General features: G+C 39.9%; 2 protein-coding genes across 2 annotated transcripts in view; both read right to left on the bottom strand.

Annotated features, from left to right (window-relative positions):
* Positions 1-2,430: 2,430 nt before the first annotated feature.
* Positions 2,431-8,082, bottom strand: LOC311286258 (uncharacterized protein). Its single transcript, XM_084402392.1, has 2 exons — positions 6,613-8,082; positions 2,431-6,247 (listed from the first exon to the last, which is right to left on the bottom strand). The coding sequence occupies exons 1-2, from the start codon at positions 6,998-7,000 to the stop codon at positions 4,494-4,496; spliced, it is 2,142 nt and encodes a 713-aa protein (XP_084258518.1). The 5' UTR covers positions 7,001-8,082; the 3' UTR covers positions 2,431-4,493.
* Positions 8,083-8,284: 202 nt separating this feature from the next.
* The window catches only part of LOC311286233 (NACHT, LRR and PYD domains-containing protein 1 homolog), a 118,805-nt gene continuing 104,508 nt past the window's right edge, over positions 8,285-22,581 (bottom strand). Inside the window, exons 10-13 of the mRNA XM_084402350.1 lie at positions 16,959-17,872; positions 12,906-13,181; positions 12,681-12,738; positions 8,285-8,538 (exon numbers count right to left, since the gene is read on the bottom strand). Coding sequence (XP_084258476.1) covers positions 12,698-12,738; positions 12,906-13,181; positions 16,959-17,872 — 1,231 coding nt within the window. The 3' untranslated portion in view covers positions 8,285-8,538; positions 12,681-12,697. The remainder of the gene's footprint in view (positions 8,539-12,680; positions 12,739-12,905; positions 13,182-16,958; positions 17,873-22,581) is intronic.

Here is a 22,581-nt window from a genome sequence, read left to right as displayed (position 1 = left end):
CTTATCAGTAAATACAAATCCTTGCGCCAAATCAGCAGTTCCAGTATTCATAAAATCCACCCCGGATTACATAAACACTGGCAAACACTATCGGGAGCTCCCCCACGCTATTACAAACTACTTGATATCTACAAAGACAATGCATGCAATTATTTCTGGAATCAAAGACCCCTTTTCACTTTTTAATTTCTTTAAATTTGGAGAAGCTTTCCTTACCACTTTCCGGGCCACTGGTGACTAACACATACTTTATACTAAAGCAAAATCTGCTCACCTGAAAGTACAGTGGCCACTGTTGTCTGTGTCAGTCCCCAGCGATCCCTTCGTGGCTCCTTCAGCTCCTAAGCCGAGGCCCATCTGGGGCGCCAAATCTGTTGTGGTTTCAACCTTTTCAGGGAAATGACTTCAGAGATCTCTGATGCCAGAAATATTAGACTTTATGAACAAACAAAGCCGAACGCCTCCTCTGCAGAAAAGGCGCTCCCGTTCTGTGTCCAGTTTTTACATATATACCTACATCCTTGTCCCAAATATGGCAAATATGGTTCTATAGATTATTTTTGGGTGAGAGTTTGTACCACGTGACTTTCCTGAAATAGCATTCTCTGCTGTGTCGGTATTCGGGCCTTAAAGGCTTCCAAAGTCAAACCAAAGACACACACAGAGGAAATAAATAATAGTGTACAAATGTATAGCTAAATTACTTATTATCTAAATGATCAAATCTTCAAGAGAGCACAGGACATTGTCTTGTCCAAACTTATCTCCTTGTTTATATGCATCCCCCTCTCCCTCCTCAAGTCACTAAACGTTCACTGAGATTGTCTATATAACACATATGGTGTATCTTGTGAATCTACTGTTTTTCCTTTTCATGTTTGGTATCATTTTAAGTCTCTCAGTGCGATTGGTAAAATGGTCTTAATTTCATTGCAGTCATTGGTTTAATGAGAAAGACTGAGAACTGGGTGATGACTCCTCCAGATCTCCTGAAACCAGGTGCTTCCCCCTGGGGGACATGGACTGACCCAAACAACTCTAAACAATATTGGTATAACCCTTTTGTTCTGGTATTTAAGGCTAGGTGACAGAGCAGTCTTCGGGGAACCTGTAACCAGGATCATCCCCCATCTGTAATGATTCCTGTCTTGTGTTTCCCTCGTCTTGTGTGGACTTTAGTTATTTCCTGTTCTGTGTCATGTTTTGTAGTCCTTTGTACTTTTTCTAGTTTATTAGTATCCCCAGGTGTTTCTAATAGCCACACCCCCTTGTTATCTTGTTTAGCTTGTTGGTCCCTGTGTATTTATAGCCCTTGTGTTTCACTTGTTACTTTGTCAGTTGTTGTACATGTATGGGTGCTTCAAGTTCAGTCCTTCTCGTGGTTTTGTTTCTTTGTCCTTCGTGTTCTCTATTATTTGCACTACGTGTTTCTTCATTAAAACCCTGCTAATAGATCCTCGCTTCCGCATGCTTTCTCCGGCACACAACAGAATCCAGTGCTGTTCTCCCGTTGGAGAACACTCACACACCGCTGTGTGTCTCTGTCAGGAATGCATTGCTTACTTTTAGAGTCATCTTTGAGTAATTGATGTCATGTATTTATTATTTCTGAATCACTTGTGTAATTGGCATGAGACATTTTACCTGACAAATAAATGTTAGATCTTGATTTATTCTGCATTTTTCAGAAATCATTATTTCCAGTAGATTAAAGTGCAGTCTGGTGTTTCCGCTAATCTCTGTCCAGGATAGATCAAACCGAAGGCACTATGAATGGAGCATGGGCACATCATTAAGGAGACCTTCTGATTTCTGACTATCACTGACTTAGCACGTTATAAGCTCGCAACTATTAAAAAAATGACACCTTTGTTATGAGTCAGCAGTGAGCGGCCGCTTAGGGTAAAATAGTTGCACTGCATCCTCTGACTATTGCAGGACTGGCTAGTTTGTGATCCATCCCAAAAAAAGTCCTAAAGTAGGAAAACTAGTCTCAACTACAAGATTTTGTGGAGCTTCGTTCAGGTGTCCTGACGTTGGAGGAAGGCTGAGACTGTTGTAGAGGATATGAAGCTCAGAGAACATATTCTTCACTGCCAAATATCTGTGCTTCAGCATTATTATACAACAAATCATATTTCAGCTGTCTTCTATCAGGACAAATAAAGGGAAGGATCATAAGTACACAGAAATAGAGTTAGTGACACAGAAGTGGCTCAACTTACCCACCATTAGGGGTATAGTATGATGTCACTGGGGAATTTGAGTTCAAAATAAATAATTGAAATATTAGTTTTTGTGCATTATCCCATGACAGTCTTACTTTACAGCACATTATTCAGAATGTCTATTCATTAAGAATATTTCCATGCAGTGAAATATCCAAAAAAATCACAATGTTAAATTATGACACAACAAAATAAAGTTAGAAAAAAAGAGCGTTTTATTAGACAAATAAAATATTAAATGTTCCTCATTGTCAAACTTTGTGTGTTTGCAGAAGAATATAATCACATGAAAAGAAGAGCTGGATTCTATTTGCCACATAACTGTGTTTTTTAAGAAAATTCAACATTTCATAGTTTATGAAAAACATTTATAAAAATGTGCATAAACAATTCACCAACAAGTATGAAATACAGTCAGACAAATATAAATCTTGCTATACATTTACTTTAACATTAAACTTGTTTTACCTTCCCTGTATTTGAGTTCAAAATAAAAAGGGGAGAAACGGTCCATTAACTCACGACAGTCTTACTTTACAGCACATTATTCAGTGTCTGTCATTCAGAATATTTCCCACAGTGAAATACACAACGCTTTTTCTCCAAATGTTACATTCTTAAACAACAAAATAGTTTACAAAAATGACCTTTTATTAAATTGAACAAAGACAGACATCATTATTCTACACTCCAACCATCAAAGGTTGCAAGAAAATATTAAATGTTCCCTTATTGCAGTTCATCAAACTTTGTGTGTTTGCAGAAGAATATAATCACATGAAGAAAAAAAAAGAGCTGGATTCTATTTGCCACAACTATCCTTTTTAGCAAAACTATACATTTCATATTTTATGGCTAATCTTTAAATCTTAAAATTAATAATAATAATAATAATAGAAATGTACCTCAGCAATTCAAGTATGAAATACACAGACAAATATGAATATAAATCTTGTTATAAATTTGCTTTGACATTGAACTAATTTTACATGCCATGTAGAACATTTACTTTATCTTGTAAAAAACTTTTGTGGGATTAATTATTAATGTTACTATGAATGAATATTTTGCAAGAATATGTTGATAACTTCTAATAAAGCCATATTATCATCACTAGAGAGGCTATTTTACAGCAGGTTTTCATCTGAAATGGCCTGTCAGGTCTGGGATGCTGGATCGGGTCACTGCAATTTTCATTTTTAACTTTTTCTTTTGCACAATCATCAACTGGAAAAAGTATACATGTAGAATGAGAGGAACTTACAATGTCTGTGTTACAACCTTACAATGATTAACAAAGCTCAGAAAAGTGTTTCGAATCAATAAATGCCCTAGTGAAAAAAATATATACTAAAACACATTTATTTCATACTAAGTATACTACAAATCCTTTAACATATTTACTGACATATCGCTTGAGAATTACTGACATAAACATTATAATTAAACTTTATTTGGAGTACTTCTTTATTGCACAACACACATTTCTAAATATTAATCCTAAAATGTGTTTTGATATCATAATTAATGATAGTATGATCTCGGTAATAACATCAGTCTTTAAATGCTGGATATTTAAAGTGTAACTGAAGTATATTTGCAATAATTCCACATTTGATCACAATCAAATATACTTTAGTTGAACCTCAGCACTGTTATTAGTTGACCAAAATTAGTTGTTTGAGTTTAGTAGACTTTACGTGCAATGGCAGGATATTTATATTAAGTACATAAATATGTAAATACATTTGTAGTATACTTAGCATAAAATGCTACACAGCTTGAGCTCACGGTGGATAATCAGACCAATGATCTCTGCAGTTTTACACACACACACACACACACACACACACACACACACACACACACACACACACACACACACACACACACACACACACACACACACACACACACACAGCTTGAGCTCACAATGGAGGATCAGACCAATGATCTCTGCAGTTTTACACACACACACACACACACACACACACACACACACACACACAACTTGAGCTCACGGTGGAGAATCAGACCAATGATCTCTGCAGTTTTACACACACACACACACACACACACACACACACACACACACACACACACACACACACACACACACACACATTTTAAATATTTATTTAAGTCCACTTAAAAAACATGATTTACAGGGACATAAATACTATAGATGCAGTCAGATGCATGCACATAATCATGGACCAGTGGCATACAGCAGATCTTCACAATATAAAGCATATCACTCAGTTGTTATGGATACAAGTAACACCGTCTCCGCCAGATATGACGGCTACCTATAATAGCAGACAGGGCACAATACTTTGCTAGCCGTTTAGCCCTCTTTTTGGGCATCCCTAGTTGTTGAAGCCCTCTTACAACCAGCCTGTGTGTGTGTCCTAAGCTGCCAAATATGAACACAAGTAGTCGGCTCTGATAACCTAACTCTGAAATTATGTTTAGGAGTGGTTGATATTTAATAATCTTAGTCATAAATGCTTCTTCCATACTATAGTCAAAGGTACATGCAACCTCCACAATGAACACCTCGCTGATCTCCTCATTAACCACAACCACATCTGGTGTATTAGCAGACACATGAGAAAAGGTTTCAGAGCTATTACAATTCTGAAACATGGATGGTTTTACACAAGAATGTTTATACATTTTTACAGAAGATGAGACATTACTTGATATGTCTTTCATTATAAGATCCACTATTCTGTCATGACGTGCAATGTACATTCCTTTATAGGCATGGCAGCCATTCAAGATATGTGGCAGTGTCTCAGTGATCTGTTCTGTAGTGTGATGCAAACAATGAGGTACCTGAGCTGTTGGAAACCAGATAGAAAGGTTGAGTCTAGTTGGAAGAACTTGTAGTCTGGCTTTTACTGTAAAAATAACAATGTCCTCACTGAGTGCAGTATTCTTAAGAAATGAGTGAGAAACAGAGTGATCAGCAGAGGAGAGACACGCAAGCTTCCCCTGAAGTTTCAGTCCAGTCCAGTGTTGTTTCTCTTGATACTGGTGTAGGTCCAGGAGAGTTGTCCGGGCACCTGTAGATGTTAACGTGTGGGTGTGACCACCGTATGTGGCTGTTGCCCTGACTGAGGTCAGGGGATCAGTAATGATGTCCTCAGAGACCCTCACAGTCCCAGAGTCAGACCGCACCCACTCCAGTAATACTCCAGTTCGGACGCAAAGGTCGTTCAGGTCCGGCCAATCTGACCAGACACCAAAGCCGGCAGAATGGGTGTCAAGTTTCCCGCTGGGTTTTCTTTTAAAGCCGAGGAAGTGTGGCTCCGACTCCTTGGCCAACGGCACCTTGCGTCTCCGGAGATCCAGGAACAGGGAGGATCGGGCCAACTGTCTCACATCTTTGTCATCATTATTCAGCATGTTCAGAAGATGGGAAATCCGCATGCTGGTATAAATCCATATCACGTTTGGTACCCCCAACCCTCCTTCCCATTGGGGGTGAAAAATAATATCACGGGTACTGTGCGTGTTCAGTCCAAACCACTTTCGCACTAAGCTCACTGTTGTGTTATTCATTTCACTCAGCACTTTCTGTTGGATATGAACGTTGGAGAATAGATGTTGTACTTTAGAAAGCGCCACCTGTCTAATAGCCTCTAACTTCAGAGTCAATGGCAGTGGGCATCTGTCAATCAGGTCCAGCCTGGATGTAAATTCTGACACGATGATGTTTACTTGCTCCTTCCATTCTCCTGCAATATTAATTTTATGTCCAAGATAAGTGTATGTCTCATGAAGAGAATATACACGTACAGGTTTTATTGCTACTGTGAACATTGGGCATTTATCAGTTTTTGAACGGTACCACCTGTTCCCTCCACTTCTCCTCTCGTACAGAACAGCACATTTAGAGTTGTTAATCTCCATGCCGGACCACTTCAGAAAAGAGTCTGTCCTGGCCAGCATGTCTTTAATGACGCTCTCTTCTCTGGAGGCAATCTGGACATCATCTGCATAGCCCTGTACTGGGATAGGAGATATCACGTCAGGGGGGGGGCACATTGACACATCCACTTTAACCATTGGTTGATGGCAATTATAAAATTAATTGCACTCCAAGGGCAGCCAGTTTTAATGCCTATCTGGAGTGGTGTTGGATGAGTGAGCTGTTCTCCACAGATTACTTCAATAAAGGAGCCACTATATACATCTTTCACTATGTCTATGAACAGTTGAGGTAGCTGTATTTCCTCCAATGATCTGATCATGACATCGTGAGACAAAGTTCCAAATGCATCTCTAAAGTATAAGAAGACTGAATACAGTCTACATGACTCATGCTTAAAGTCGTCTATCCCTGTTTTGAGGCAAAATACATGCTCGTTCATACCTTGTCTATTGATGTATGCCTTTTGCTTAGTGGATAAGATGTCAGCTTCCACCAACCAAGGGAGAACTCTAGCCAGTATGCATTTCATGAACACTTTATAGATGGTGGGGAGAAGGGATATATCTCTCCATGTCGATGGAACATCAGGAATGTTGTCCTTTTTTGGTATACGATGGATTGGTGCTCCTTTCCATAAATCTGGTACCCTCTTATTTTCCAAACAGACGTTAAAGATAGTTGTTAAAATCTTACATGACTGTGTGGTTTTAAGAGTCTCATATGTCACACCATCCTTACCACTTGTTTTATTGTTAGGGAGGTTTTTTAAGACAGTCTCTACTTCCTTAAATGTGAAGTGCGTGGTTTCAGGGAAAAAAGTTGGTCTCATCGGCGGCACGTTAAAATACCATGGTGGAGGTGGGAGATCATCATTACGTCTCTGATTTAGGCATTTATTGTCATAATAAGTTTGTATAACTATGATATCACTAGAGCACGATGGACGGACAGGATATTCACTGTTGTTTAAAATGACTTGAATCGCTTTAGATCTTCTGTGCTGCCAGGTATGCAAGTTTATTCCTGCTCACCTTTCTGTTCCGCTTGGGTTGAGTCGCTCGCGTCCACAGTGAGGGCAGGACAGTTTCCCGCAGATAGCGCAGCTGTTCACGGATCCAGTCAGCTGTCGATACCGATGTTAAGTCTTCAGGACATGATTGTGTCGCCGGGAACTTCTTTAAAACTCGCGCCACATATTTCAGGAGTTGTAATCCGAAAGGCTTACCAATATGGCTTTCAGCTGTAAAAAGTCCGTTCTTAAAGAATACCCCGTTTAACAGTTTAACAAGCGTTATCCACTTTCCTGGATCACTGGAGCAACAAAAGCTCGTCTCGCGTTGGCGTTTGGTGTTCAAACTGTCTCTATAGACTTTTTCATGAGACTGGAAAGCCATCCATTGATGCTCAGACAGCGGGCATACATACTGCTGGAAGGCCGTAGGCTCTTCTCCCATTAGATGTAACCCACGGGAGGAATCATGGGGTAGCAGCGGCTGTTGGTAAATTCTCCCGGTGAGTAATGCTTGTTTGTATGCTAGCTTGATTGTTGCGATCAAACACATAGTCCACAATAACTGGCAAAACATCATATCTGCACCTATTGCATTAACGCTGGCAATTACAACGGGTGTGGTTGTTTAGTTTTTTACCGAAACAACATTTCAGCGTTCACGCGTGCTACACACACACACACACACACACACACACACACACACACACACACACACACAGCTTGAGCTCACAATGGAGGATCAGACCAATGACCTCTGCAGTTTTACACACACACACACACACACACACACACACACACACACACACACACACACACACACACACACACACACACACACACACACACACACACACACACACACACACACACACACACACAGCTTGAGCTCACAATGGAGGATCAGACCAATGACCTCTGCAGTTTCTCTCACACACACACACACACACACACACACACACACACACACACACACACACACACACACACACACACACACAGCTTGAGCTCACAGTGGAGAATCACACCAATGATCTAAAAGTTAACGCTCCTCTTTCTGAAGAAATAGAATATTAAGAATATTAAGAAATTAAACTTTATTTGGATTACTCACTGGTTAAACTGACATGTGTGATTTCTGAATATTGCCCCTCATTAATTATTTTATGATGAAGCAGTTCATCAGCAATGTTCCCAATATATTTAACTCCTGGAATGAGATCTGGCCAGTTATTTAAGAATGATGCTTTATCTGCCTCACTATTCAGACGCAGCGTGTCTTTCTCAGTTGTTGCAGTGTTTGATCCTCCTCTCTCATTTGAAGATCATTCTCCCGATGCTTCTCGAGGTTAGAGAACCTGGAGCACAGAGAGAGGCAGAATGAAAGAGTGAGATCGAGTGTGTTATGCACAGACAGCCCTTACGGAAAAGATGTTGTAGCAACAATGACATCTGCTTTTCGCATTAAGTGGATCATGTGATGGCAAAACACATCGTCTTTGTCCTTGCTGGTTAATAATTGCCCCACGAGGACCAATTTACCAGCACCCATGTGACTCGTATTCCCCGACTTTACAGCCTCATGACATTCCACACACACACACAAAAACGCTTTTGTGTATAACTGAGAATAAGAGAAATATCTTTTATTTTATTTCCCAATGTATGTACATTCCTATATGCATGTGTGATTAGTTTTACCTTATAATAGAGGTTTGGTTTTCTAAATGTGTAGTTTTGAATTCTAAGTGTTTATCGAAAGGATGTTTCTCCCAATTTAGGGTCTCAAATAGAATCATGGTTTCGTAACCCTACTCCAGACCATAAAACTTTAAGACCCAGGAAAAGGCAAACATTCCAAGCGAGTCACATCCCAAACGCACCACACACACACAGATTTTTCATTGACCTTCCCACATAAGACATTACCAAAATGTTGATATATTTCTGAGGTGCCTTTTGTTATGACCATGTCATATTGGGGTGTCTATGATTTTGTCATGTGGTAATCACAACTTTAAATGTGTGTAATTCTGCATATCTCCTGTAACGTTGCATTTCTACAACCTTCATGTGATGCGTTTGATATCTCTGAAATTCTCTCAATCTAACAGAGTCGAATTCCAATAGCAGAATGCAGTAATATATATTGTTTACACACTTCATATTTCTGGAACTGAAAGGTTTAAGTCAATCGACACTGTAACCCGAGCCAGGAGACTGTTTCAGACAAACAAAGGGATCTTCCCGCTAGGAAAAATCTCGACATCTGATTCGTCTTCCACGAAGAAGGGGACGGTACCTGGGACACTGATAAAAGTCCAAACCTTCAGTTTCCTCTCTCTCTTCTCTCTTCGATCGCTCTCCTCTCATCGATCGCTCTGACCTCCACGCGCAGCTCTCCTCCTCCCAGCGGAACCAGCGGGACAGGCCTTGCTTTGGCCTCGGGGACGCATGCCCTCGTGTCATGTAGAAGCTGCCGTTCTTTGCAACTAAGTTATATACTCGCCTCTTCCGTAACGGGAGATGAATCTTACTTTCCGGTAAACGTTACATTCAGTGAGCCGTTACATTCGCTTGCTTCCTGCCTCAGCATCACTCGAACAGAGACCAAACTTGCAAGTATATTTATATCTGCCTAAAAGTGATTCCAGGTGTCTCGTGAACTTAGGTTCCTGTATGTAATAATTACTAGCTTTGCCCTTCTCTATATTTCTTTCTCTCTCTCTTTCTTTCTTTCATGTCATTCATTCCGATCACGTCATGTTTGTTTAAATGTTTGTTTGTTTTATTGTTTGCATTTTACGTACGTTTATATTTGTAGCTTATAATCTCTAGCTTGTGCCATTTTATTAATAAACCCATTTATACTTTTAACTGTCTCTGTGTTTGAAAACCCACTTTTTATAAAGTCAATGAAACAAAAGATCTATAAAGCTACAGGCTCTATATTATAAAACTACTTTGAGTAGTTTTAATTTATAAACCCAAAGAGGTTTTATCTTCGTGGCCAGAAGATAAACTTTCTTGGAGTTTTGTAAACAGGAATACTTCTTCTTAACTGTGATAGTCTTACATTTATTCGCGGGACGAATAACGGATGACGAAACCAGTTACAGAATGAGGCATTTCCTATAATTGATAAAGTAAAGGCATCTCGAAAACACCACGCTGATATTGATTCTCGTTTTAGTTCTCCTTTTTTATCCAAAGTCTGCTTGCCATGGTCCATAATGTTTGAACGAAACAACAACAGTGTGCAAATAGACATTGCGAACTACAAAGTTGTCCGCGTCACTCGCTTTGGTTACTATCAGAGGTTGCCATGGCAGTACGGGCGGATACCAGAGACAACGCGGATATGACGCCATTGACGGCGACAAAACGGAAATAAAGAAACGGGAAGTTTCTCGAATTAAATTACAAATGTATCCTGGTTTAAAAGTTGTTGGAAACAGTCGGGATAATGTAAGTACACAACTAAAAAAAAATATATAACATAGATATAGTGATTTTTGCTATTTTTAAAGCAAAAAAGTTACATATTGTGCCTTTAAGTACACTTTATGTACTAAGTATACTAATATCAATGTACTTGTAGTAAACTTGAAAGTGAACGGTTTCAATACTGCATGGGACTAAATTGACACACTTTTTAGTATATAAAGAACAAAGTGTTTTTTGCTAAGAATCAACTTAAAACATTACACAGTGTAGATTAACTTATACTTATAAATATATCTTGATCAAAAGATAGAGAACAAGGCCGAATATACTTAGACTTTTCTGTCAAATATACTTAAGTGCAATTTTAAATATATTTCTGAGAAGTAAACATGATTTGCCATTAGCTGTGCAACATATCAGTATTACAAGAATATTTCGTAGTTGTGTCATCAAACACCAATTCAGCATGCCAGTCCGAGTGAGCACGCTTAAGACAAAGGCTTGTAAATCCTGGTGACAGAGGAAACTCCCGCCAGAAATTCTACCCTTCTCATTGGGTGAACCAGCCTGCATAGGGCTGTCCTTTGTCAAGCTTTAAAAAGGCCTTTTCACTAGATCAGCCCACTTTTTGGGTTTGTGCTGCTGGCCTCCACTGGACTCCACTGTTACTGCCCTCAGCAGGCCTCGACTCACAACAGCCATGTGCTCATCCAGAGAGAGAGAACTCTCTCTCTCCACCACAACAGCATCAAGGACAACCTCAGGAGTTCAGTGACTTCCCTCGCAACTAAACAAATTTGTGTGGCTATTAAAAGAGGCATAGTGGTGTTTTATAACATATTTTGTTTTATTGTTGCTTAAAATATACATAACGAGATACATAACGAGATAACCGGAGTAGCAGAGCGAGCTGAGTGACATTATCAAGAACGCTGCTGTTCCATTAGCAGAATTACCGGACCTGCGTCCTCGAGAGTTTGTTCTCCTGAGTCAATCTTGGCAAGTCAGATGAGCACAAGTCAGAACTACAGAGGATGAACGTCAGAACTTTGCGTACTTGAGAAATGCCCTTGGACTTTGCAGGAAAGTGGACTGAAGGCCAGAGTTGAAACCCCTGTCTAATGCTGGGTATACACTGCATAAAATCATCATATCGCTGTTCCTTTCACACTACACAACTGTTTTGTATCATGAAGTTGCTGTGCTTTACACATTTCACGACCGATCGCTGACTGGGGGTCACCCATCAACTCTGTTTTGTTTCCAGAATGCATGCGTGAGAAGTGATACAGGGAATGACGTAAGATCACGCTTGAGTGGAATTCTGCCGCAAGACTGGATTCCTCCACATTACAAATGTTGGTCTGCAAGAATCTTGCGATCCAGGTTGGCTTTGTGCTGATATGCAGTGAAAAAGAAAAAAAAGAAAAACAAGACTCTGGAGGAGAGAATGGTTGGGGAGACGTCAACTCCTCGTGAAATTTCCCTTGCGCTGTATCTTGCTCTCTCATTGGCTGTAGGTCGTCAATGTAATTTCCAGTCAAAACACATTTCACAGAGCAAAACTTAAATAGTAGACAGTTCAAGATATTTATCCTACTAAATATTTCATGGGCATCCACGATGCGTCTGCACTTCTCTTAGATCGTGTCTTTGATAATTCACACTATGCATGAGAGAGCACCAATTTATCTCAGATTTCGGGCTTTTGTCGGCGAGCTCCAGAAAACTGCCGGCCAGTGAAAATTGGGCCTAAAGTCGGTAGTGTATACGCTGCATTAAAGCATTCATTGGATTTTGTCAGAGAAATCATATGTTCATGTTCTGACAATACAAATTTGGTGACACTGTCACATATTGGTTAAAAGTTATAAGCCATTGTTTTACACGATAAGGAGCTTTAATTATGCTTTTAACGGATCATAAACCATTTAACGAACACTTGTTCTAACTAATGCTTGCAGTTATTTTCTCTTGTAACTACATTGTTCAATACTTGAATATGATTATGGGATAAATATGTATTTCCAGGTACAGACTGATCATTATTTACCCTTGATCTGTTTTGAATCAGCAAGTGGAAGAAGCCTTCATGTTGCCCTCAGTCCGAGCTGTGAGAGAAAGATGAAACATCAGATTACACAAACACATCAGCTGAGCAAAGAGAAACATTTGAGTTTAACAATGACTTCATTTTTCACATTGAATCCATCATCAGTACTAAACAATCACTCCTTACAATGAAAGAAAACATTTAAATGTAATGTTTAAACATTACCTTCCTTGTGTTTGTTCTCTAACTCTTTAGCCAGATTATTCTGGTTCATCTTCCTCAGGATGTTCACTGTGATCTTCACAGCTTCTTCTGGTCCTAAACGTGCCACCATCGTGTCCACTGTGTCAAAGACATCTGCGTTCTGCATTTCAGAAGTTGAAATACGCTCATGATTCCTCAAATACCACTGAAACTCCTTCAGTTCATCTTTTCCTAGATCCCTCAGTGAGTTCACGAGCAGCTCTTTAACAGACGCCATATTTCTTCGCTGATTCACTTCTGCAGGACAAAAATAAAAAGATCTTCAGTATTTGTCACTCTAAACACAGTAAAAGGTGCCATCCACGACCTAGTAAGCTCTCCATGCACTTCGGGAAAGAAGGGCATTTGGGCGGCAGGCTGAGAACCAGCACGGCCCGCTCCGAGATACCAATCATCCAACCAAGACTGAGCGGGACACAGTGGAGGGTTCCACTCGAGCCCGACAGCCTCGGCGGCCCAATTCAGCATAGCTGACTTGGATTCACCATAGCTGACATAGGATCCGGCTCGAGCAATGTCACGCTCCCAGAGGGAGATAACGCAGTCAAGTCATCATCTCCAGAACCAGCTCACCCTCCGATGCTGCAATCGGCGTCCTGTCCTCTGGGGGAGCCCGGGTGGAAAGGCCCACAAGGAATGGTTACCGGGCGAGACATCCAACACTATCCTCCTGTCACCCACCCCACGCAGCACCTGAAGGCAAGTGTCAACCTCAACACCCCGACAGTCATATTCAAACAATGGGATCCTGATCTGTCCACAAGCTGCTTCAGCGTGCTGTAAGCCCGAACACATGATGCAACAATTGTGACCATTTCAGAGAGAGACAGGGAACGAATGCATCCGGAAACACACAGGCGGAATGACATCATTTTTTTTTTTTAAGATGCAAACGCACCCGTGTTGCTCTTTTAGGAAATGTGACCGTCACCAGTGCCGGAGCACACAGGGAAAAGGGATAGTTCATCCAAAAATGAAAATTTGCCCATGATTTACTGAAGTCATCCTAGGTGTATGTGACATTCTTCTTTCAGACGAATACAAACAGAGTTATTTAAAAACTGTCCTGGCTCTTCCAAGCTTTATAATGGGAGTTAATGGATGTATGTCTTTTGAAGTCCATCAAAGCACATCATCCATGATAAAAGTGCTCGATGCACCTCTGGGGGTTAATAAAGGCCTTCTGAAGTGAAGTGATGCTTTAATGTTAGAAAAAAATCCATTTTTAAAACTGTATCAACTTAAATAACTAGCTCAAGCTGAAACTAGTTCAAACAAACAGGGCTGGGCAACAACGTTCATCATTACGTTGTACGTTAAGTTCAAGTGTTACTCTTGTGATGTAAGTCGTCTGCTGGTAGCTAGTTATTGTAGTCTATAATGTTTTAAATATAGATATTTTTCTTACACAAACACATCACTTCACTTTAGATGGCCTTTATTAACCCCCATTTTATAATGTAACTCTGTGTTCGTCTGAAAGAAGAATGTCATATACACCTAGGATGGCTTCAAGGTCATTTTCATTTTTTTGTTAAACTATCCCTTTAACACGCTAATTTTGACAGCACTAATATATATATATATATGTAGTTGTGTTGTGCTGATTTCATTGTGTTGTGGCTCATTCCCGGTGTGTTGTTCAAATTTCATTGAGATGTGCACTACTGGGCCACCACAAGAAACCCTTACAAGGAGAGATAAAGTTAAGTAAGCGATACTGATCCACTTCGCGTCGGGGTCCTCATCACCCTGTCGGGGTTTATTCTGAGATAACAACCGGCTGGATGTACATTATCACGCTTATTTCACGGCTACTTGCCACATAAGTAAATAATTAGACACAAAATATTGATCTGAGTTGAAATATTTTATTAGTTCTTTAAACGCAAAGTTTCTGCGGAGAGCGTTCACACTAGACCGACATTTAAGAGACATTAAGTAAAGTTAACTAAAAAGTGTTAGTTAGAACAACGGTTGGATTTTACCAATAAGTTACCAATAAGTAAGAAAAATATAATTAGACCTGGATACAAAAATCACTTTACCTACAGAGAGTTTACTTCGCATTGCAAAAAAACTACTTAAATATTTAAAATATTTATTAGATTTTTTTTTCCAATGTTATTAGAAATTAATATCTTGAAAGATATTCCATTTCTGTTTTAGAGCAGCTTTATATATATAATTTTTTTTTTTTTTTGCCTTGAGCTCATAGTTTAGAATCGTAAATATGTTCTACAATGTAAAGCTCCCCTTTCTGAAGAACTGAGATTAATTTAGCTTTCACAGTGTCACTATACACTCACCTAAAGGATTATTAGGAACACCTGTTCAATTTCTCATTAATGCAATTATCTAATCAACCAATCACATGGCAGTTGCTTCAATGCATTTAGGGGTGTGGTCCTGGTCAAGACAATCTCCTGAACTCCAAACTGAATGTCAGAATGGGAAAGAAAGGTGATTTAAGCAATTTTGAGCGTGGCATGGTTGTTGGTGCCAGACGGGCCGGTCTGAGTATTTTACAATCTGCTCAGTTACTGGGATTTTCACGCACAACCATTTCTAGGGTTGACAAAGAATGGTGTGAAAAGGGAAAAACATCCAGTATGCGGCAGTCCTGTGGGCGAAAATGCCTTGTTGATGCTAGAGGTCAGAGGAGAATGGGCCGACAAGCTGATAGAAGAGCAACTTTGACTGAAATAACCACTCATTACAACCGAGGTATGCAGCAAAGCATTTGTGAAGCCACAACACGCACAACCTTGAGGTGGATGGGCTACAACAGCAAAAGACCCCACCGGGTACCACTCATCTCCACTTCAAATAGGAAAAAGAGGCTACAATTTGCACGAGCTCACCAAAATTGGACAGTTGAAGACTGGAAAAATGTTGCCTGGTCTGATGAGTCTCGATTTCTGTTGAGACATTCAGATGGTAGAGTCAGAATTTGGCGTAAACAGAATGAGAACATGGATCCATCATGCCTTGTTACCACTGTGCAGGCTGGTGGTGGTGGTGTAATGGTGTGGGGGATGTTTTCTTGGCACACTTTAGGCCCCTTAGTGCCAATTGGACATCGTTTAAATGCCACGGCCTACCTGAGCATTGTTTCTGACCATGTCCATCCCTTTATGACCACCATGTACCCATCCTCTGATGGCTACTTCCAGCAGGATAATGCACCATGTCACAAAGCTTGAATCATTTCAAATTGGTTTCTTGAACATGACAATGAGTTCACTGTACTAAAATGGCCCCCACAGTCACCAGATCTTAACCCAATAGAGCATCTTTGGGATGTGGTGGAACGGGAGCTTCGTGCCCTGGATGTGCATCCCACAAATCTCCATCAACTGCAAGATGCTATCCTATCAATATGGGCCAACATTTCTAAAGAATGCTTTCAGCACCTTGTTGAATCAATGCCACGTAGAATTAAGGCAGTTCTAAAGGCGAAAGGGGGTCAAACACAGTATTAGTATGGTGTTCCTAATAATCCTTTAGGTGAGTGTACATACGTATGTGTCATGATTCATGTCTGTGTTCCCGTCTTGTCCCATGTTTAGCAGTTCCCCGCTATGTTTAATGCCTATAGTCTCCCCAGGTGTCTCTTGTTAACCACAGCCCCTTGTTATCTTGTTAGCTTGTTTGCCTCGGTACTTAAACCCTGTATTTTGTGTCAGTGTTTGTGGGTTCTTGACTTTGTATGTTGTTCTGTTCCCGAGTCTTGGTCCTGAGTCTATGTCTGCATCTGTGAAGTTTTGAGTTTATTTAATAAAGTATGCTGCATGTGGATCTGGATTCTGCCTCTGCTTCAACCTCAGCGTTACAGTGTGATATCACAGATCTTTCTCACGCTCTCCTAACTGGCTAAACTGTCATGTGTGATTTCTGAATATTGTTCCTCATGAATTAGTTTCTGCTGACACAGTTTATCTGCAATGATCTGGACATTTGTAACCCCCTGAATGAGATCTGGCCAATGCTTATCAAAAAACTGTGATTTACCTTCCTCACTATTCAGACGTGGCTCGTCTCTCTTAGGATGAATCTGATCAAGTTCATTTTTCTTAATCGTTGCAGTCCAGACAGTCTTCTGATCCTCTTCTCTGATAAGAGTCATTTGAAGATCATTCTCCAGACTTGTGTTGACCTTGAAGAAGTTTGGGGGAGTTTCTCTTCTGAGTGTGATCCCTTCTTCAGGACTGATAGTGGAGGCACCAGGAACGTCAAGAATGTGTGGCGTTTTCATCCGAAATGGCCTCTCAGGTCTGGGATACGGTATTGGGTAACTTGACTTTTCTTTCTTCTCAACTTTTTCTTCTGCACGATCATCAACTGGAAATAAGTAGAGATGTAGAATGAGAGGATCTTTAGAACGCATGTAGAGAAGAAGATCGCAGTGTTCATACCATCCCATTATCCAACTTATAATTAAGGTTTTCAGAGAGAAGGATGGTTGGACAATCTTAGCATGGAATCGGGTCAACTGCACAGGTTCTGTGGTTATTCCCTCATCTTTTACGGTCAGGACTTTCACAGCATCTTTGAGAGAGGGGTCAGACTCTCCTAAACAGGCGTAATGGGGCAGATGAACTTCCTCCAGTTTCCCTGAGATCACCGTCACGTCAATCACTGGACCGATCCGGTTGCACTGCAGCCTCTCCAGCTCTGCGTTGAGGAAGAGTCCGTCTACGGTACGGTACTGAAGGGTGACGACACAGTCACAGACCCATCGCATTCTGGTCCTGACACACTCGTAACGGCCTGGGTCAGTGCTGACCCTGAACTTTGACCCTCCTTCATCTGTACAGGCCGACGGCTCAATCTGAAGCCACTGATCAGAATCAGCTATATGGACACAAGACTGACAGTTCAGCAGCGGGTGAATATCCAGCCCAGAAGGTTTGGGCTGAGAGAACCTGTGAAGAACCAGAAGAAGGCAGAAGCAAAGAGTCAGCTGCTTTTATTCATCTCAGTTAATGTTATTTTCAATGTTTATTAATACATTATTAAAATCAGAAGTTGTATCTGTCAATATTATTTAATGGACCTGAACTAACATGAACTAACAATGAACAGTTGACTAACTAACGTTAACAAATACAGTTAATGCATTAACGAATGTTAACTAATGGGACCTTATTGTAAAGTATTACCAACAATTCAAAACCAACAACATACAAACAGTTTACTATAAAAACTATTTGACAGGCAGTTTGACAGAGAGAAAATATAAAGCTAGTATATAATGCTGCGACTGACACCTGTGATGTCACTCACTAATAACACACAATCTAATATAACAAACACATATATACTATAATGAGTCCAGTCTTCTATAAATCAGTGTTTTTAACTGTGGATATTTTCACAGAGGTGGACAGATAAAGACCATCAGCAGTCTGGGGTGGACAGAAATGTTCATTATCAAACATAATAAATGAGTTTGACTATAAAGAACTGGACTGTTTTACTACTTACAACATAACTGTCTACAGTTAATTGTGCTTGATTGTAATTGAGGGAGTGCTGGAATAGATCAAGTAATACTGAGTGAATTTGACCATTTCTGTCTTGTGTCACATGTGGGGGCGCTGTACGTCAACGTGACTCCCGACACGCTCAGGCTCTTTGTTTTTCTGTTATTCCACGTTGTGTTGTGTTCCAGAGTGTGTGTTTTCAAGTTTGACAAAATGTCAATAACAACAGTGCTGAATTTAGCGTACATCTGGCTCGCGATTGTGAGTCTATGTCGTGTAAACGGACTTTTCTTAGGACCAGATACTCCATTCGCCACCAACCCAGGCAGGCTCGTCTAAACGCGGGACCATCTGTTTGAGCCGAGCCGGCTTGACTTTGAGCCATCGCAGGTATCCCTTTCCACAACACAGATCCCTCCGGAGTTAATACGTGGCAGCAAACGGAGGCAAATACGGAGGAAACGAGGGTCTAGAGGAGGTATTCGCAACAGAATGAGGAGAAGAGGTAGCCGATTACCACTACCTGCCATCACCCTGTCAAACGTACGATCATTACGGAACAAGGCTGACGAGCTGTCCACACTCGTGAGGTCGGATTCAGACTACAGGCAAACAAGTTTGTTCTGTTTTACAGAAACATGGCTTTCTGAGGACGTGGATTTTGATCTGGATGGCTTTAACATCATACGCTGGCGGGCTCTGTATAGCTGTCAACAACAAGTGGGCAACCAACTTCACTGTGAGAGAGACTGAATGTTGCAAGCACTTCGAAATAATGACTGTCTTTCAGACCGCACTATTTACCCCGAGAATTCTCCCAGATCACTGTGATTTTAGTATATGTACCAGGACCGGATTTCACACTTGCTGAACATATAACAGACAGTTACAATAGGGCTGTCAACCAATCTGGCGAACAACCAGTATTTCTGCTGGGGGATTTTAACAAATGCGACGTCACCACACATCTACCTAACCTGGAGCAATATGTTACAGTCCCCACTAGAATGCACAACAGACTGGACTTGTGCTATGGCAACATTCCAGGGGCCCTATCTTGCACCCAGCGCAATTGACTTTGTACACCGACGCATGTATCATTCCTATTTTGCACCCGTGCACAGTGGACTTTTCCCTCCACAGACGCACGTCGGTTAACCCTCTGAGGTCGGCAAACGCGCCCCCGCGTTTTGCTGGATTTTTTTCACATAGAAGCAACATAAACTTAAAAAAGTCCGTCATTTACGGTCATATTAATAAAATAAATACATGATTATAAACTATAGAGGGTCTTCTTTTTTTTGTGTACACTCACATTAACATCAAAACCTTGTTTTTATTTTTAAATAAATAAAATAAACAGGGTGCGCTTTCAGCTCACTCTGTCTCCGCAAAAATCTTTTTGAAACAAGTCTGGAAAATGAACTGAAACTCAGCTAATACTTATCACACAACCATGAAACATGCGTCTAAAGAAAGCTTTAAATTTCTACTTTTAAATAAAACAATTCACATTCAAAACAAATATTCTCCTGCAATGTAATCTGTAAGAAACTAAAGAGAAGTACAGTTTCTCCCGTCTCACCTAATTATCGGTAATGAGTTCACACCCACTCGCAGAGCGCGCTATTCATAAGATAATGAGCTGAGGTGATCTATGCAAAATAAGGTAAACGCCCCCTGAAATGCCTTAAAACCAGCAAGTTCCATTTATTCACTTTCCTGTGCTGTTGGAAGATGACACGAGTTCAAATTTTGCTCAGAAGAAGAGCAGGACTCTGACGACGAACGTTTGTATTTTGAGCGACTTGATCCAGCCGTGGATAATATTTCGGGTAAGTCTTTTTAAATTTACTTGCATTAGTTGACACATGTTCGCATTTATGAGGAAAAAACAATATTACGTGACAGTTCTCCATTATGGACGCGAGCGCTCTGAAGCAGCACTAAAAGACTTTCAAACTTTCACAGAGACTTCAAAACAGAAAGCACAAATCCATTCTTTAAAACGAATTTCGTTTTGTTTTAATTGTATCTTAATTTTAATATTATTTTTATTAACAAATTTCCTGGATTTAATACATAAAAAGTAAATAGGCTAGCAATCACAACATAAGGTGCTTGAACTGGAGATCAGGGGTGCGTTTCCCGAAAGCATCGTTGGCCAACTATGGTCGCAAGTTCATCGCAATGTCCATTGAACTCTATTGGTAACGACGGAACTTGCGACCATAGTTGGCCAACGATGCTTTCGGGAAACGCACCCCAGAACTGGAAGATTGTAACTCAGACGAACGGCAGCATGTTCAAGAGCGAATTGATCACGCCGAGTAAACACCGAGTTTTCACGTGAGTAAATACGTGAACTCAAGTGGTCTAGTGGTAGAACATTTGCCTAGCGTGTCAGAGGTTTTGAGTTCGAATCTGCACTCATAGTTTTTTTTTTTTTTTTGTCAAATCAGATTATGTTTATCAGTGGTTGTATATCAGGCAGAGACATGTGTGTGTGTGTATTTTGTTTTGTAATTTCACTGGAACGAAAAGAGAGTCTCCACAACGGATTGAAGCGCGCGTCCGAGTGAAGACTGCGCGAGCCTAAAACAAACACAGTATCCGCGTCTGACTCGCGGGAATCCACGGCGCAAACCTGTGAGGGGCTGTGTTTTCTCGAGCCCCATATCAGCTCAAGAAAACACAAGTTTATTCAGATCATTACTTGTTTACACCGTCTCGCAGCGCTGTGAGGAATAATAATAATAATAAGGGAAAATGTCCCTCAAAAGGTAGATGTAAACAAACTATTAAAAGGTAAATATAATTTTTTTTTCTTTAAATAATTTTTATTGCGTTTTATTAGTAACAAATTTGGGGAGAGGATAAATATTCCAAAACTGAAAATACAGTATGAGAATTTACTGCACAATTACTAGACATGTTTACCTTGGATATTATACAATTTACAAGCACAATTTGTGGAAAAAAAAATGTATATAAAAAATATAAATAAAATTTATTTTTGTGTATAAATATATACACATGTATATGTGTGTGTGTGTATGCACACATATATATTTGTATAAGCAACGTATTAAACTGCAAATTAGCATTTATATTCCTTATAATAAAAATGAAAGACCTATGTTACAGACATATGAAAGACAACATTTCGTTGATTAGTTTTGGATAGATTATACATTTTTACTGTAAAATATCTGCCACCTCAAATAAGCTTTTATTTGCCAATTTTTTGGTCAAAAATAATCAAATAATCAATCAAATCCTTAACTTTGAAATATGTATGATAAAATGTATACTTTAGTTTGTACAAAGAAAGATGACACTTGAATTGTTGTTTATTTAAATATTTACAAGGTAGATGTAAACAAACTATTAAAAGGTAAATATAAGCCTTTTCTTTAAATAATTTTTATTGTGTTTTATTAGTGACAAATTTGGGGAGAGGATAAATATTCCAAAACTGAAAATACAGTATGAGAATTAACGGCACAATTACATGTTTTCCTTGGCTATTATAGGCCAAATTGCAAGCACAATATGTGGAAAAATAAAAAAGAATTGAGATGCTTCCAACTGTTGCTCTTGCATTCTTGTGGCTCAGTGACTCACCTGAATGAATGGCTCATTAAGTATGCGGTCCTCAGGTGTGAACCACTACATATGCATGATCTGTGACGCCCACTCCGCATATGGCCTTTCCAAACAGAAAGTGCTTTGCAAAATTCAAATCAATGTATTGTGTTATGTGAAGGATTAGGCAGGGTGATTTTCACATAATTTTGAAGAAAAAACACTAGGCGATGACATCCATTAGACAAAAGTCTTATTGGCACATATTTAGTGTGTGTTTTGTGGTCTTATTTCAGAAACTTTAGTTTTTAGTTTTTTCAATAACCACGCATAAACATTATTCTCTCAAAAATGCAGACATGTACATTCTTGTTGCTCACATATTATGGTAGCCCTGTTTGTGTTAAATAGTGTGTAATTTTTTTTTGCCATTACTATGTTTATAAGCAACTGAAAAAAGCACAAATGTCAGGGCATGTCAGAACATCTCAAGGACCCCAAAAACACCTCAGACCCCAGAGGGTTAACTAGGAAATACACTTGCGCTCCCGGGGGCGGTT

The sequence above is a fragment of the Rutilus rutilus genome (assembly GCF_951802725.1).
Source record: "Rutilus rutilus genome assembly, chromosome: 2".
NCBI classification, from domain to species: Eukaryota; Metazoa; Chordata; class Actinopteri; order Cypriniformes; family Leuciscidae; genus Rutilus; species Rutilus rutilus.
This window is presented reverse-complemented; position numbering and strand designations above follow the sequence as displayed.